At 36.1% G+C, this 18,231-nt stretch overlaps 2 protein-coding genes across 2 annotated transcripts; both read left to right on the top strand.

Annotated features, from left to right (window-relative positions):
* Window positions 1–1,330: 1,330 nt before the first annotated feature.
* On the top strand, window positions 1,331–9,861 carry slc25a15a (solute carrier family 25 member 15a). The gene is made up of 7 exons (XM_046863064.1): window positions 1,331–1,927; window positions 2,970–3,043; window positions 3,770–4,028; window positions 6,542–6,682; window positions 7,739–7,914; window positions 8,145–8,303; window positions 8,973–9,861. The coding sequence occupies exons 2-7, from the start codon at window positions 2,989–2,991 to the stop codon at window positions 9,092–9,094; spliced, it is 912 nt and encodes a 303-aa protein (XP_046719020.1). The 5' UTR covers window positions 1,331–1,927; window positions 2,970–2,988; the 3' UTR covers window positions 9,095–9,861.
* Window positions 9,862–12,578: 2,717 nt separating this feature from the next.
* Window positions 12,579–18,108, top strand: stoml3a (stomatin (EPB72)-like 3a). Its single transcript, XM_046863065.1, has 7 exons — window positions 12,579–12,824; window positions 14,365–14,468; window positions 14,793–14,865; window positions 15,015–15,097; window positions 15,218–15,421; window positions 16,417–16,551; window positions 17,630–18,108. Exons 1-7 carry the CDS (start codon window positions 12,737–12,739, stop codon window positions 17,819–17,821), a joined length of 879 nt encoding a protein of 292 aa, XP_046719021.1. The 5' UTR covers window positions 12,579–12,736; the 3' UTR covers window positions 17,822–18,108.
* Window positions 18,109–18,231: the final 123 nt, after the last annotated feature.

Consider the following 18,231-nt stretch of genomic DNA (forward strand, 5'->3'; position numbering starts at 1 on the left):
ATATTCCAATTTATTAATATGCACATATATATATATATATATATATATATATATATATATATATATATAGAGAGAGAGAGAGAGAGAGAGAGAGAGAGAGACACACTCTCCCAGTTACAGTGCAGATTAAAAACGTATCCTTTTAGCAAAACCTACACATCATACGTCACATATCATAAACTTGTGCTCCAGTACATCTAAAAAAAATGCACATTATCAACTTGTGCTGTTAATATCATGAACAGCAGCTACACTAATGTTTCTCCACTGCTTCTCTTTCTCTACTCATCCCGAGGCTTCCTGAGGTTGCTCCAGCTCCAGTCACATCCCTCCTCATGAAGATTATGGACCTTTAAAGAATTAGATGCCGAACTCGCAAACTTCCTGTACCACCCAGAGACGTACCAGTGCCAATTGGATCCCACTTTATGTGTGGAGTGTGACATTGGACCTCCTGGAGTGTTTAAAGGCTCAGGCATGGAGAAGCTGGTGTTGGATCTGTGATGATCGTAAATGTTGAGCTATTTTATGAGTTGCTCAGCAGCTCCCAGTTTTATAACCACAATGACTGTATAAGACTGTAGAAAAAACATTACTTATAATCTTACACTCCAGTGCTCATGTTAGTTCACGCTCTCCAGTGTTTTGTATTGTTTAAAGACTTTAATCACACTTTTGATGTCAACCAAATGAGGATGGGTTCCCCTTTTGAGTCTGGTTCCTCTCAAGGTTTCTTCCTCATAACATCTAAGGGAGTTTTTCCTTGCCACAGTCGCCATGGCTGCTCATCAGGGATAAATGCACACCATTCACCTTGACTGTCGATTTCTTTAAAGTGCTTTGAGACAATGTCTGTTGTGAAAAGCGCTATAGAAATAAACTTGACTTGACTGCTTAAGTAGGTTTTTTTTTTTTATTTAATCTGTACTTTGCTCAAGTATTTCCATTTGGGGAGACTTTACCTTTTACTTCACTACATTTTAACTTCTACTACTAATATATATAAAAACTACTCCAGGTTAATAGCAAGTGACAGTTCTATAGTACAAACTGGATAGTTTCAAGTATCATCAACTCATTCCTAAAGAAATCCTTACTGTGTATTTTCTCTGGTCAAAGTACAAAAAAAAGCACTTCAGCAATTTGGTTGCATTTTTGTTGTTGTTGAGAAACAGACACAGGGAAGGGGCGTGGTCAATTCACACATCCCTTTGCTGAATTCGCTGTTTATTAACAAGTGTCAAAATGTAGGTCTATAGTCTAAATAAAATACAATTATTTTGTATTTTAATATATATATTATATAATATAAATTAGCACGCACGCCCTGCACAATCGAACCAGGAACCACGGGACTCTGTAACCACGTGACCCAAAGAAAGATGGAGCTGGTGCTCCTGCACCTTTCGTCCTCGCCGACCTAACACTCATCCTTTTCTTGACCAGAAAGAAGCAGGACCCAAAACGCCAAGTGTGAATAAAGATATGGGCCGAGAAACGTAATCATTATTTTCAGAGCTTCATTAGCTTGTTTTCCATCTCATGTCTTCCATTATATCGACGTTTATCCGTCCACATCTGCGGATCTCACTGGGTTGTGATCGAGTTTATAGTTAGAAATCCACTTCTCACTTTAGATGGGCAGAAACGATTTCAGCAGGAAATCCAGGATTTCAAAATAATCGTGTGGAAAATATCCGGGTTTAGACTAAAATGATAGCTTGTCGACGTGTCTGAGTGGTTCAGCTTCGTTGCACACACCCTTATTAACACACACACACACACACACACACACACAGAGGACAGCAAAAGCTGCTGAGCTCAATGTACTAGATGCCCTTCAGTACTGCACGTTGTCCTGAAACCCGCACGTGGATTAACCGTGGATGTGGAACCAGACCTGAAATATCTCCTATAAGAAGATACAGTAAGTGTGAAGTCTATGAGGAAACCCGGAAATGAAAACCATCTTGCTTATATTCGGAATTAACACGTCAAGTACACGTTGTAATGCGTCCTTCAGTATTTATTTTATATTATCAATTAAACTAATTACAGGTTTTGGTCCTGTTTAAATTACATAGAGATTGATTTTACTGCTTAAAGAGTGTGTGACATGTTGAAGACATATCCAACTTCCTTAAACTGCTGTGAGATCTTCCAGCATATGGACATTTCATTCATGGATGATTACTTACAGTTTTCTGACTTTCTCATAGTGAGCTGTGTAAGATAAACAGCTGCCTTGTGGAGCCTGGAGAGTTTATAAACCATGATGAACCAAACTCATTCAACTGACATGTCTGTGGAGTGTGTGGAGTGTGGACCCTGTGCTTTAGGGTTTTGTCTGGGTTCTCCAGTTTCTTTCCCCTTGTCTACACCGTTGTGGACCAGATGAGATACTCAAACTTGATTAAAAGCCATGGGCCAAAAATAAATGTTGCATTATTTCAAATGTTATATTAAAATTAAAGTTCTCTCTGATCTTCTTTGATTTTGTAATATTGAAAGATAAATAAATGGATAGTAAACTTTACTCTGTAATCAGCTTAACTAACAAAGTTTTATTTATAAAGTTCTACTTCAGTGAAACTTACAATACAATGAGAAACAATCCATTATATTGTACAACAGAGTTTAATGCCTCATACAACTATTCAGTGACCTCTAATAAGAGACATAAAGCCGGTTCTTATTTATAAAAAGTATTAGTGTGTGTATATACACATGTATGTATGTATGTGTGTGTGTATATATATATATATATATATATATATATATATATATATATATATATATATATGAACATGAACCAGTTGGTTACAAAATCGCTCATGTATAGGTGCATAGTTGGTTTCTTAATTTTAATGTTCGATTTTAATAATTTTTTTTACATTTTTTATTAATTTGCTTCATGAAAAATAAATGTTCAATCTTTTTACACTGTTTATGACTTGTGTTTTCGACAGGTGGTAACGCAAAAAAAACATGGCACCAAATCCTGTCATTCAAGCTATCATTGATTTATCAGCTGGAGCTTGTGGTATGTAGACTACAACATAGTAATAATAATAATAGCAGTAGTGGTAAAGTAGTTAAAGTAGTTCTTGTTAGTGTATTTCAGTTGTACCATTTAATATTTTTAGGTCTTTTCCGAGTGTGTATATATAAACAACTGACCCTAATTATGTGCCTTGCTTAATATCCATAGTATCTAAGTACTGCATTATAAGAACAGTCAGTCATATCATCTGCATGTGTTACACGCACTATTGCTGCTGTATATTGTACAAAAGTTCTAAAGGAACTCTTTATCTTACAGTACGTGACGCACAATACTGTTATTTGCACTACTATGCACTCACAATTTGTGTATTACTGATCTTTATTATACTCTGTATTCCTTTTTAATACTCGTATTGTCTATATTGTATAGTCTGTTTTGTCTTGTATTGTCCGAGCTAAATGTATAGTGTTATTTATATATGTACTTTTGAGGGTCACCAACAGCTGGAAACAAATTCCTTGGGTATATATATATATTGTATGTATGTATGTATGTATGTATGTGTGTGTGTGTGTGTGTGTGTGTGTGTGTGTGTGTGTGTGTGTGTGTGTGTGTGTGTGTGTGTGTGTGTGTGTGTGTGTGTGTGTATATGTTGTCATCTGAAAATATTATGACCCTGTTCTCAAAATTCTTTTCTTCATTGTATAAAACAGTACTCAAAGTTTGCCACTGGCTGCTTTTATTTCTCTTTTTTTGCTGAAGGTGGCATAGCATGTGTGTTGTGTGGCCAGCCGTTTGATACTGCGAAGGTGAAGATGCAGACGTTTCCTGGGATGTACCGTGGCTTTGTGAACTGCTTTGTGTCCATCACAAAGCAGGTGGGATTGCGCGGTCTGTATCATGGCACCACTCCAGCTCTGATGGCCAACATTGCTGAGAACGCAGTTCTTTTCATGAGCTACGGTTTCTGCCAGGATGTTGTGCGTTTAGTGATCGGACTGGACAGAGGAACGGAACTCAGGTCAGGCATTTCCACCATATTCTTCAACCTGTAAACGACACGTGTAATGTAGAAGGGTTGCTATAGAGCACCTAGAGTATTAGAGATTTTAGCATTCTGCTTCATTTAGCATCCCACATACAGCTCATTGGCTAATTAGCGAAACTGTCTCAGGGAAGATTTAGTGTGTTTTGAAAAGGGAAAAAAACAAATCTCTGCAGTAATTTTACCTCAAAACTTGCAGTCTGACAAACCCAGCTATAGAGTTAATGCTAGCTAACTAATTTTAGTATAGTCTCTGTGCTGTGCTGCACATCTAGAGATTGTTGGACAAATTCTGTCTAATACTTAAAGTAGTAACTAAGCAAGACAGGCATTGATGAGTTTTTGGGGGGAAAGGAAAAAAAAATGCTACATCCGTACAAGAACTTGTGGAATTTAAACTTTGTCCACATTAAACCTTGAGGCATATTGAGCATTCTGAGATGCTTTTCAGTTGCTAAATTGTGGTTATTGAGCTACTGTAGTTTTCATTTCAGTTCTAACCAAACAGTTTGTGCATTCCTGTCTGATCTCTCCCTTTGTGTGTAAACTCTAGAGGCTGTGTGTGAAAATCTCAGGAGATCAGCAGTTAATGAAATACTCGAACCAGCAAATGTGGTATATGCAACCATGGCATGGTCAAAGATCACATTCGTTTCCCTGTTAGATATTTGATGTGAAAAATACCTGAAGGTTTTGTCTTGTCCTGGTTTGGATAATTGCAGGCATGAGCAAGTGTTCCTAATAAAATGGTTGGTGTATATACTATATCCTATAGTACAGTGTGCATCAGGTGTTTATTATACGTATTTCTGGTAAATGAGAGTGTGCAAAATACATACTGGCTTACACATGCTTATAATGCTAAGAAAAGTTATGAAACTAATTTTTAATTCATGCTGGTTTCTTTTATTGTCAAATCCACAAACTATTTAAAAGCCATAACAAAATGTTCTCTTATTTTGTCCACCATATTAATTCTTTTTGCTTTGTCAATAAAACTGTTTTTAAACTTTAAATAAAAAAAAATTGGGATGAATGAAAATCTTTAGAAAATAACGTTTGTTTTATTAAGATGAACAATGACCTTCTAAAAGGAATAGAATAAAATGTTATGTAGAATTGCAGGGGGTGGCAGGAAGGAGTTTAAGGCTGTTACAATGGAGTCATTGTTGTCATTGTAGTTCATTTACAGTAAGCCAGGGTCTGCAATTTTTTCACCAAAGAATGGCCCTAATATCCTCTTAGCTATATTCATTGGCTATTTTATTATTTAAAAAAATGCATTTTACAATGGAAAAAGTAAAAAATATTATTTGTAAGTATTGTATAAGCCTAATTGCTTAATATGGTGTGTGAGAACATTTACAGCAATGCATCGCTAGTGATTTCTATGATGTCACTTCCATGCCAATGTCACCATTGTCTTTGTCTTTTGGTAACCGGTAACATTACATAAGCAAAGTGACCTGTGTGTAGACGTTCCTAATATAATGGTCAGTGAATATTTATAGGTTACAACCTAAAAGAAATAGTAATTACATTTTTTTTTATTAAATTGAGAATATTCTATTCAGTTCAAAAGCAAGTAAATGTCAACTGATGAAAAAGTGCACTTTAGTATTTACTTATGTCGTTCAGAAGTTATGTAGATGGCTTTCGAAAAGATGTAAAAGCTTGGACAAGCATTTTATAGTTTATGAATGAGTGGATGCGCCTATTCCTTTTACTCCCCTTCAGTCAAAGTTCAGTAAAGCTGTTGGGCTTCGTGTCTTTCAGGTTTGGTGGCATGAGATATGTCTGGTGGGCTAGACACAACAAGTGTCTACAAGTGAATGGACAGTTATTTACCGTCTGTGTTTTTTTTTTGTTTTTGCATTGTTGTTTAATTAAAACCTTTTTGCGTTATATTACTTTTACACTGCAACTAAAAAGTAAAAGAAGCAACTTTTTAAAGCAATAAGTATGAAGGTTGAACTTCTATTACATTCATTATACGCATTTCTTGAGTTTTCTTTAAGATCTTATTTAATGTAAACTGATTTTAAAGGATTTTAAGATTTTACTCAGTAAATACCCCAGACATTATTATCTTACTAATGTGTAGTTAAAGTGCACATGCTGTAGGCCTTTGACCTATGAATCTTACGTAAACGTCCATCTCTGATCGAAGAAGAAAATACCTGTTCTTTAACCAGATAAGATTTTTTTTTCCCAATTGCTATAAGGTCAGCTTCTTTAAAGTGTTATTTACTCTTTAAACGCTCTAAAGAATCCTCTCTGACAGAGTAACATTGAATTCCTCATAGAAACTTGTGTTTCTTTAGTGGGAGATTGCCTTAGTTTAGTCATAGTGTATTTGAAATTACTTTAGAAATCAGGTCCGACTGCTCATTACAACCAGTTATTAGCTGAACATTTCTGATAATGAGGCCTGCCTGTCTTTTCTGAGAATTATTTGCTTCATCAACAGAAGGTGTGTTATGTTTCAGTGATGTTCAGAAGGCTTGCTCTGGCTCTGTGGCCTCCATCTTCTCCTCTCTGGCTTTGTGTCCCACTGAACTAGTGAAGTGTCGTCTGCAGGCTATGCATGAAATGGAGGCATCAGGCAAGATCGCTGGTGGACAAAAGAGGTAACTGACTACAACCGTGTCATATTAGACATCTGCAGGACATGCTGAAGTGCAACTTTTACACCATTTTTTATGTTCAGATAATTTAGTGTTTGCTTACCATTTATATTTATATCTTGTACAGTAAGGTTTCAGAATGCGGTAATGTCTGCAGATGATTAACTCGGAACAAAAACTTGCTACGACCGTAGCTGTGCTTTCTGGAACCAATGATTTCTCACAAATGATTCTTAAAAAGACTAAGAAACGTGGATGAGAAAAAGCAAAGTAGAATTTATTTTAGTAAAACCACAATCAACCCAAGAGCATACTTATGTCAGCGATGATCTGAAAACCATTGGCAAAACCTTCCTCATTTATAAACATTGTGCTTCTTTTGATTTCCATTTAATTTGGAAACTCCCCCAAATTTTGTGCCTCCCCAGTTACCATTATCTCAAAAAGGTCCTTCTTCAATACGTCATTTAATATTTGTTATCAGCCAGGCACATTCTGATATCGCCAACTTCTGCTAACAGATGTGGCTGCTGAATATGCACTTTTTCTTGATACTCTGCTGCCTTGAACCCCTGCACCTGACCCAGGAATGTGACCATCATACCGGCTGGTTTTGCGTCCCTCAAGTCTCTGACGCTTCTATTTAAACAGGCATATGCCCTCTATATACTAACCTATTACCAGGTATTGATGATGACAGTATTGTGTCCTGTTCCAGTGGCAGTGTTGTTTCATGTATTAGTTTGGGTGGTCATGATTACAGGCCCACCTCACCTGCATGTCAGGATCTAACTGGTCAGGCCAGTGAAGAATCTGCTGAGGATTTTACTGAGCTGCCCTTTGACTTTCTCGAGTAATGACTTTGTTCTCACGGCCACGCTGGCCCAGAACAATTCACTCAGTTACTGTGACCTGGTCAAAATGATCTGGCCAAAATAAAATTCCAAAACAAGGTGTCTAATTATTATATAAGCATGAATAAGCATGGATTTGAAGTTAAGTATTAACTCAATAAAATTATCCTACAAATTTCATTCTTTTTCTTTCTTTCTCCTTCAGCACTGTGTGGTCGGTGGTTAGGCATGTGTTAAAGACAAACGGTCCTCTGGGTTTTTATCAAGGCCTGTCCACTACCATAGTACGTGAGATTCCTGGCTATTTCTGCTTCTTTGGAGGCTATGAGCTGAGCCGTTCTGCTTTTGCCCACACTATGGGCAGGAATAAAGAGGACATAGGTAACTTGGCTATAATCTGCAGTCAATGTGTTTTTATTTTATTTGTTGTTGTTTTTTTTTGGAAACAACAAGCACAACATTTGAGTGACTCATTGGAGGTTTGGTTGAAGTGTTTTATTTTTTTTTTTTTTTTTCCTTTCCATTTGTGTGCTCAGGCAAGCATTCTTCTACTACAAGATGTTGAATTGCTAAATTCCTAAAAGCAGTTAATGTGCACATCTGTTTGACAGGCATCATGCCGCTGATGTTTAGCGGTGGGTTTGGAGGGGCCCTGCTGTGGTTAGTTGTCTTTCCAATAGACTGTGTGAAATCCCGCATTCAGGTTCTGTCCCTGGCTGGGAAACAGGAAGGATTTATAAAGACATTCCTTGGCATTGTTCGCAATGAAGGTAAGCATTCAGTTCGTTTTGCCATTGGATATATATAAAGTATATTTCCAAAAGTATTGGGTCACCTGGTCATTAATATGGTATGTGATTTTCGAGCATTGCATTCCACATTTATTCCTAATTTGCTCTTATAACTCCCTTCACTCTTCTGGGAAGAGCTCTGTGCTTCTGTGCTTATGGATATTTGTGTTCATCAGCCACAATGGTGTTACGAAAGACAGGTACTGATGTAGGTGAGGAGCCCTGGGGTGCAGTCAGCATTCCAATTCACAGGGGCATTGCCGTGCTGGAACAGGTTTGGGTTTCCAAGTTCAAGTGAATGCAAAATTTTATTAGTCCTGTACAATTGAGTGCCTCCAGCATTGTAGTAACAGTTGGAAAAGAACCACATATAGCAGGAAAGGTTGGGTGACCAAATATTTTTGGAAATATAGTGTAAATTGTGTATGTTTATAGATTTTAATATTTTGTTCAGTTTACAATACATTCTAAAAGTAGTTGGTGATTTAATTATAGAAAGAGATATTTTAGTGAACTTCAAGAAATTTTGGTTTCGAGTGTCAACTCTCAAATTAAGTATATTTTTGCATGTTATTTTTAATATTTGAAAAACTAATTCTAAATGCAAAAATGTGAACTCATGATTTTTTTTCCCCCCTTCGTTTCCAGGAGTGCGACCTCTGTACTCAGGTCTAACCCCAACTATGATCCGGACATTCCCTGCTAATGGTGCACTTTTTCTGGCCTATGAATTAAGCCGCAAGTTGATGGTGAAACAGTTTGATGTTTGATGCGTGGGTCCATAATTAATTTTTAATATTCTTTGCTACCTGCAGTGGTGCTTCTATAATTTTAAAGAATATTCCAAATAATGTAAATGCTGCCTATTAATTTTTATTTATTTGAATAATAAATATGAGCAGTAGGCAAATAGGTTCATATCTACCCATCAGACCATTCACATTGTCTGATCTAGGCACAGGATCATTTATCTGCCAGGTTATGAAAAGTTTTCCTCTAATAGCAAAAATTTATTTTTGTTCCATAGGGTATATTATTTTGTAACTGTATTTGTGTGACAAACTAGATGCCTGTTTTGTCTTCACAGTTCTTTTCAGTGTTTTCATATACCCTTCTGTATGATTTTAAGAGTACATTCTGGAGAAAATAATATTTTTGTATGTAACCACATTGTTGTTTAAATGTGTTAAAATGCAATGTACACTTTTAATGGATTTTTAAGTGTTACACTGTCAAGTTATAACCTGTTTAGCTCAAAGTGGTGTCATTATGTTGCTTTGTTAGACTATTAGTTAGACTACAGCAAGGGTGTCTTATTTACCTTTTCTATCTTCTCAGTTGCTGTGAATACAAACATGTTTTATTGACTTTCTTAAGAAACTTGCCAAAAATATCTGGGATAGTCCACCTCCAGAAATTGGATAAGTTTTCTTGTATAAATCGTTTTTATGTTTTTCACTTTTTTTGGCATCTGGAATAGAATGTTAGTCCCCTCAGGTGAATAAACAAACTTTAGTTTATATCTCTATACCTACAATGTGTATAGGATTGGTGTTCATGTTCTTAGTGGTATACATTCAGGTCAGTAAACTTGTGGATAGTCACAGTTTTTGAAATTTTATTTCTGCACACCACAGTGATTATTAAAAAAGCAATCAAGATTTGATTAAATTGAAAACTTTCAACTAACAAAAATAGTGCATTAATCATTTTGGAATTACAGTATTTTTTTTACACAGTACCTCCAGTTTCCTCACTTAAGATGTGCTGTCTTCAGTTGTTGCTAGTTTATTTGTTCTTTTTAACTTCGGTTGTGTCACATGATGTGTCACATGATGCTTTGGATTACGATATCTTCTATTTTTGCCATACTTTTCTCTTCCTATAATTCTCAAACAAGTTAATGTGGGTTTCATTCTTTCCAAAGAACATGGTAATTGTATCCAGAATTAGAATAGTGATAGTTTTCCAAGATGATCTGCTTTACTTGCATCAAAAACATTTGGACTGCCTAGTAAGAATTCCCATGAACAGTTACAACATTTACAGTGAACATTTCATGGCCAACATTCCAGAAATGTAATTTATATCATGCTAAAAAGTTTTATGCAATGTTTTTATTAAAGCTAAATATCTGCACTTCTGTCACATCTTGATTGCTGCACTCCAAATCCTTTGTGGTGGTGTACATAGGCAAAGTTACAGAAATTGTCACTCTTCAGGTCCTGGCAGTATCATCATTAATAGCAAGCCTGTATCTGCTATGTAATCACAGGGAACAGTCTACTCCGCTCCAGGGCATCTGTAAACGCTAAACTATTCAGACTTTTAAATGTCATATGCTGAATGTGTAGTTTATAAGGAACTTAATAGGTTGAAAAGTAATTAATAATTAAAAAGGGTGTTAAAATATGCACTTGCCAATTTATCCTGGCAAAGATACAGTCTACCACATACTGAAATAAACAATGGTACAATTTAGAGACCATAGAAGCATGCACTACAGTAATGGCATATTTCTCATTTTGTTTGTTTCTCAGTTAGAATGGCCAGTTTTATCAGTGTTTTTTTTTTAATGATAAATTAGCATTTATATGGTTAGGTCAGGCTCCCTAAATATAACTTAAATGCTGGTTTCACATCATAGCCATTAACTCCTAGGGTGAATTCACCAACCTTATTCTCAAACGTCTTTTAGTTTGGATTTAATTTGGGAGTTTCTCTTTATTCAAGCAACAGAAAAGTGCTTGTGTGGACTAGGTTACACTGCAGAAGTGACATCTGGAGTGTTGATGGAACAACACAGTTGCAGATCCTGGAAAACTGGTACCTAAACCAAAATAGTGCACACAACTGATAAATATGGCAGGCAGAGCTGTTTCTGCAGTTTAGCGACTTCATAAAGAGGTTCAAACCTTTTTTTTTTTTTTTTTTTTTTTTACATTTGTTACAATCAGATACACTTATACAGTATTTACCAGTGGACAATAAATCACATTTATCAATGGGATAAAAAAAACATTACTTAGAAAGGACTAAATGACACTGTTGGTGCCATTTGGACCACCTTCAGGGGTCTAGTGAAGAACATACCTCAATGGGTCAGGGCTGTTTAGGGGGACTAACACAATATAAGGAAGGTGGTCATAATTTTATGCCTGTTCAGTGTGTGTGTGTGTGTGTGTGTGTGTGTGTATGTGTATGTATATATATATATATATATATATATATATATATATATATATATATATATATATATATATATATATATATATATATATATAGTACAGACCAAAAGTTTGGACACACCTTCTTATTCAAAGAGTTTTCTTCATTTTCATGACTATGAAAATTGTAGAGTCACACTGAAGGCATCAAGGGCTATTTGACCAAGAAGGAGAGTGATGGGGTGCTGCGCCAGATGACCTGGCCTCCACAGTCACCGGACCTGAACCCAATCCAGATGGTTTAGGGGTGAGCTGGACCGCAGAGTGAAGGCAAAAGGGCCAACAAGTGCCAAGCATCTCTCGGGGAACTCCTTCAAGACTGTTGAAAGACCATTTCAGGTGACTACCTCTTGAAGCTCATCAAGAGAATGCCAAGAGTGTGCAAAGCAGTAATCAAAGCAAAAGGTGGCTACTCTGAAGAACCTAGAATATGACATTTTCAGTTGTTTCACACTTTTTGTTATGTATATAATTTCATATATAATTCCACGTGTTAATTCATAGTTTTGATGCCTTCAGTGTGAATCTACAATTTTCATAGTCATGAAAATAAAGAAAACTCTTTGAATGAGAAGGTGCGTCCAAACTTTTGGTCTGTACTGTATATATATATATATATATATATATATATATATATATATATATATATATATATATATATATATATATATACTTCTCCTTTGCATTCGTTAAGCCATACCAGATGCTTCACATCCTGCTGCTGACTTTTAAACATTCTTTTACCAGTCATGGAAAAAGTCACATAATTATAGCATTGTTTTGTTTTGTTTTTCATGTCAAGTGGTTAGCAAACATATCTGCATGTATTTGTATACATGGAAACGTATGTACATACATTATTCTGTGGAGTGCACAAAGAAAGACATTCAGTGCTATCATATGTAGGAAACACTTCTATTGTTTTCCATGCCTTATTTTGTATATCTTAATATATATACTTAATATATCTTTTGCTGAGAGTAATATAACTAGCCGCCACTTTATTCCACACAGGGTTATTGTGTGTGTGCGTGTGCGTGTGTTTACGTGCGTGTGTTTACGTCACGTGTGTGTGAGACGCGTTAGTTGCTAAGATATAAGCCCTGCCCTTTTCAGGGCAGAATTACAGCCCCTGGAGTGACTTATCCTCTTCAACCTCATACCATCGGCTTCAGACAAACCAGAATGGCAAATATGGACATGAAGAACAGAAACAAGATTGACAGTGAAACAATGGGTGGAAAATCTGACAGCACAATACAAATTATACAAGGTATGCTGTGTATGTATAAATGCATATATGACCTTAATTAATCTGAGAGTTACTTTGATTATATTTGTTTACTAATTGAGAGATAGAACTTTAGTCTAACTATATGTAATGGATCCTGAACAATAGGAAGATTAACGTGCTCTGTGTGTGGTCTCTGAAATATGCATGGTCATGCTTGGTATATATAATTATTAATGCTCTGTTTCTATATGGAAAGACTATGGGGAAATTTTTTTATTTTATTCATTGTTGCATGTACTCTTATGTTTATAAGAAAGAATAAATTGCGGGACATATAAGGTAAAAATGTGTTTGTTCATTTATACCTTAACAGTAATTATCTACAAAGAAAAGCATATTAGCCCATAACTATTTAAAATTAAAACATGTTTAATAAAATTAGAAATGTAAGAAATGTAGATCTAGGTGTCATTTGATTGAAACAGACACGTTACTATTTGTAAAAGAAAAAGAAAAACATTGTAAAATGTTTGGTCTGTGGTGTTTATATTGAAAGAGGTTCTACACCCACTGAGCCATTTGTTACTAATTACAGATATTTGTTGACCATATGATAATAATTATGTTAAAACTCTTAGTATAAGTTTAGTCAGGGTCTGTGTTTGTAGTCGGTGGAAACCGGGTGTTACACCAGATTCTGTAATCTATTTTAAGATGCATTTTAGCAACAGCGCCCTCTATGGTCACAACATACGATGGTCACAGAATCTGGTGTACGCAAACAGCGTAAATGCAAACGTCGGCGTCCACTGTTTATTAAATGTTGTTGCGAGAACGCGCCTAGCGCCGTGCACGTTACCTTGAACGCGCGTGGAGAACAGTGCCGTCGTGCTGCAAAGAAACAGTTACATGCGCCATGAACTGTTCATAAAACACTCATTTACAGTACTTAAGAAAAAAGTTCATGGCGCATGCATGTTACTTTACAGCACGACAGCACTGTTCTTCATGCGCGTTCAAGGTAACGTGCACGGCGCTAGGCGCGTTCTCGCAACAACATTTAATGAACAGCGGACGCCGATGTTTACATTTACGCTGTTTGCGTAGCGAACTTTTCTAGACGATATATTTTAAGCTGCATTTTAGCAACAGCCCTCTTTGGTCACAACATACGATGCTCACAGAGTCTGGTGTAACACCGGTTTCATTTAAAAACTGTGCAGGAAAAAAAAAAAAGAGAAGAAAAAGAATCTGAGGAAGTAGAAGCACTTGTTCAGTTTTTTTTAGGGTTTGGATTCTATAACCTATTGTGTGCTGGTTTTCAATTTCAATCACTAAACTTTGAAATCAAATAAAACCTAACTGTACAATTTGTGATAGTATGACTAACATGCTAACCATGAGAAGCAGGAAGAGTTGTACTGCATCATCTGACCTTTTTTTTTTTTGTTTTTTTTGTTTAATTTTCACCCCTTATTTAAACAACTGAATAAAAATGTCATACAAAAACATATTTCAATGATAAAAAACATTTTAAATTGCACAAACTCATTTTAAAGTAACTCTCTTTCTCCATCAGATGACGGCCCTCGTACTTTGGGTTTCTGTGGCTGGATTTTAATCTCCATGTCTATGATTTTAACTATAGTACTGTTTCCTGTCACCATATTCATGTGCATGAAGGTATGTTTAAAATCTAAGAAGACAGCTGCAGGCTACAGGAGGACTGTGATAAGTGTTATTTGTTACATGCTTTAATCTTATTGACTACTAAATTACATATCTGGAAAGGATGTAGAAAAGAGATTAACTAGTTATATGGATTACCTTTGAGTGATTGGGAGAGCTTCACACATTTGAAACACACCATCACTACACTAGATAGATGTGACATTTGCATTTGAATATGACAATGATAACAAATAGATAATTTGGCAATAAAAAAATGGCAATAACATTGAGAGAAAATTTGGCATTAAAATTTTCTAAATGATATTTCGAATACAGATCGTCCGGGAGTATGAGAGGGCTGTGATCTTTCGACTGGGTTGCATCATTGACAGGAAACCGAAAGGACCAGGTTTAACAGCACCTTCAGTTTAAGAAATGCTATTCACCATTTAATGAATGAAATTCTGTGTAATAAATTACTCATTGTAAAACTGAATATGTAGAATAGCAAATTAACATATTGTATTTTTGTTTTGTTTTGTTTTCACTGTTCTTCAGGATTGTTTTTCATAGTGCCATGTGTTGATACTTTTGTAAAGGTGGACTTGAGAGCTAAGACATTTGAGATTCCACCTCAAGAGGTACAATCATCATTGGGCTGTAAACCAAGTCTCAGATTTGAAGCCTATATTAAAGTCAGACTAGACCACAGATTGTAATTTTGCTAAACACCAGTCATGTTTTTTTTTGTCTGAGCACAGATTCTGACAAAGGATTCGGTGACAGTGTCTGTAGATGGGGTGGTTTACTTCCGGGTCAAGGACCCCATCTTATCTGTAGCTAACGTGACAAATGCTGATGTGGCAACTCGTCTGCTGGCCCAAACCACACTAAGGAATGTCCTGGGAACTAAAAGCCTGTCAGAAGTGCTATCAGACAGAGAGAGCATCTCCCATAGCATGCAGGTTTGGAGAACATAATGCTGATGTCTCACTAATCCATGTCTTGTGTAACTTTATAGTTTATTATAGTATACTTTAATAGGAACAACTATAATTTTATTAAAACTGTCCAATACATTGTGGAAGTGACTTAATGCATAAAACTATCAGGAGATACTGGAGAAAAGCTTCTGTTTATAGGGACCAACAGAATGGACTGGTGAAGAGTTTCTGTTAATAAGGAACATTAGAATGTGGGAAATATGTGATCTCAGTGATTTTGACCATGGCATAAGTATTTATGCCAGATGGGCTGGTTGGAGTATTTCAGTATCTGCTGATTGCCTGCATTTTTCATGCACACCCCTCTCTAGGGGAGTAGCAGCTCAGTGGTTAAGGCACTGGGTTACTGATTGGAAGGTCGGGGGTTCAATCCCTGGTATCGCCAAGCTGCCGCTCTTTGGCCCTTCAGAAATTCCCTCAACCCTCTGTGCTTTAGTCTCTGTATCATGGATGACCCTACGCTCTGACCCCAGCTTCTGAACGAGCTGGTGTATACGAATAAAATAATTTCACTGTGCTGTAATGTATATGTGACAAAGGCTATACTATAGTGTACATAAAATTGTTTAAAAAAAATAAAATAAAAAAAAGGACATTAGAGCTGGCCCAGGAATATTTTTCCAATCTTCAACAGTCCAGTTTGTAATCCTGCAGCCACTATTGTCTCAAATTCCTGTTTAGGTTCGATATGAGTGGAATTCAAAGTGATCTTCTGTTACTATATCTGTCACAATGTTTGATGCATGCATTCTGAGATGATTTTCTGTACACCACAGTTGTGTTAAGAATGGTTCTTTGAGTTATTGCAGCTATTGTAACTTCTTTTTACCTTGAACCAGTGTAGACATTCTCCTCATTTTTACCAACAATTCTAGTGGCTGTTGTTTCTTATTTATGTATTTGTTAGGGTTACATTTTGATTAACAGGCTAAACAACCTGTCAATCTTATTGACAGACTTCCTTAGATGAGGCCACACATTCATGGGGTATCAAGGTGGAGAGAGTGGAGATCAAGGATGTTAAACTCCCGGTTCAGCTCCAGAGAGCCATGGCAGCTGAGGCTGAAGCATACAGAGAGGCTCGTGCTAAGGTAGGTTTTATCATTTTCCTCTTCCCATTTTGAAACAATTTCGAAATGTTCATCTGTAGAAGTTTCTTGCCCATTAAGCAACATAACAGTTAATCATAACTTTGGATGACTGTCCTGCACAATACTGTTATCAGGGAAATATTTTGATATAATGGGGAACTAATGTTAATAAGTAACATTTTACATACAATGAATTTAAACATAAATAACAAAAAAATTGTTTTTCAAATGCATTAGCGGTTTTCTCTAAGTTCTCAGTTTTTTCCCCCAGTCCACAGAAATGTTTTGTAGGTTGATTGGCATTTCTACGTTTTCTGTAGTGTTTGTGTGTGTGTGTGTGTGTGTGTGTGTGTGTGTGTGTGTGTGTGTGAAAATGTGTGTGATTGTCCCTTGCGATGAGTTGGCAACTCGTCCAGTGGTCCTCAGTCTTTTTGTGTTTTGGAAAATAGATGGATAAATAGTCATCCTTTTATAAACAATTATACAAAACTTAAGTTTGAAATGATTTGTTCTAATGGTAGAATATTTTCCTACTTTTTAAAAAACAAATGCTTGAAATATGCAAATTTGTTTACAAAACTCTCAAGCAAAAAACATGTGCTTAGTTGATGGATGCGTTTATCCAAAGCAATTTAGAAATGAGACAGGATCCAACTGGGCAGCCATCAGTGGCAGCTTGGCAGCACTGGGACTTGAGCTCACAGTCTTTTGATCAATCCAAAAATCTCAAATCTTTTGTTTCCTTTCATCCTTAATTCCTTTCTTCCTTCTTTCTGTCATGATGTGCAATTTGATAAAATAATATGAAAGTGGAGACGATAAGTTGTTGTACAAATAGTTGTCAGGGTAATGCTACAGTTTCTACTGCTCGTTCCCCTACACATGACTAATATAGAAGGTTTTGATCCTGGTGGTAAAGCAATAGTTCTACACAATATGAGTGAATATTTTTAAGCAAACAAACTGTATGTTAATTTTCAATTATGCTAAAGAGACACATAACTATAAACCAAGTTTAGTGACTACATGACAAAATTATGATTTTTCAGTCCTCATGTGTTTTGTGTTGTTTGTAAAGGTGATCGCTGCAGAGGGCGAGGTGAATGCATCCCGGGCGTTAAAAGAGGCCTCTCTGGTTATTGCTGAGTCCCCTTCAGCCCTACAGCTCCGCTACCTCCAAACACTCACCACCATCTCAGCTGAACGGAACTCCACCATCATCTTTCCCCTGCCTATTGACATTTTGCAACATTTTATGTACCAAAAATGAGGTTGTACATGCCTTATTACTGTTTACATTCAAGTCTGTAATCATTTCTAAACAAGCACTAGTGAAACTTTTCGATTGTCTTTTTTCTACTTTAAAATTTTTTGGACTCGTTTTTTGGAACTTGTTTTGGGATTTTTCTTTTTCTATGTTTGAAATTTTGCACTTTGGACACTAAAATCTTTGAGTTTTATGTTTGCACTTTTGTTCATCTCTTCTTCTGCTGAGTCCTGGTACTGATAGTGTTTGTATGTGCCATCTTCCAATAAATAATAATTTTAATTGCTTGATGAATAGTGTTTATCTTTTAGCCTAATTATTTATTCAAATACTGGAGATAAGAACATACAGGAAACTGGGGGTAGGAGAACAAAATCTGTTTAATCTTTTTGTGTATAATTTGCATAGCTCTG

The sequence above is a fragment of the Silurus meridionalis genome, chromosome 12, assembly GCF_014805685.1.
Source record: "Silurus meridionalis isolate SWU-2019-XX chromosome 12, ASM1480568v1, whole genome shotgun sequence".
Lineage (NCBI taxonomy): Eukaryota > Metazoa > Chordata > Actinopteri > Siluriformes > Siluridae > Silurus > Silurus meridionalis.

Coding starts and splice junctions, on each gene's coding strand:
- slc25a15a (XM_046863064.1), top strand. CDS start 2,989: ATGGCACCAAATCCTGTCATTCAAGCTATCATTGATTTATCAGCTGGA. Junction 3,044..3,769: donor TTTATCAGCTGGAGCTTGTG/GTATGTAGACTA, acceptor TTTTTGCTGAAG/GTGGCATAGCATGTGTGTTG. Junction 6,683..7,738: donor ATCGCTGGTGGACAAAAGAG/GTAACTGACTAC, acceptor TTTCTCCTTCAG/CACTGTGTGGTCGGTGGTTA.
- stoml3a (XM_046863065.1), top strand. CDS start 12,737: ATGGCAAATATGGACATGAAGAACAGAAACAAGATTGACAGTGAAACA. Junction 12,825..14,364: donor CACAATACAAATTATACAAG/GTATGCTGTGTA, acceptor TTTCTCCATCAG/ATGACGGCCCTCGTACTTTG. Junction 16,552..17,629: donor ACAGAGAGGCTCGTGCTAAG/GTAGGTTTTATC, acceptor TTGTTTGTAAAG/GTGATCGCTGCAGAGGGCGA.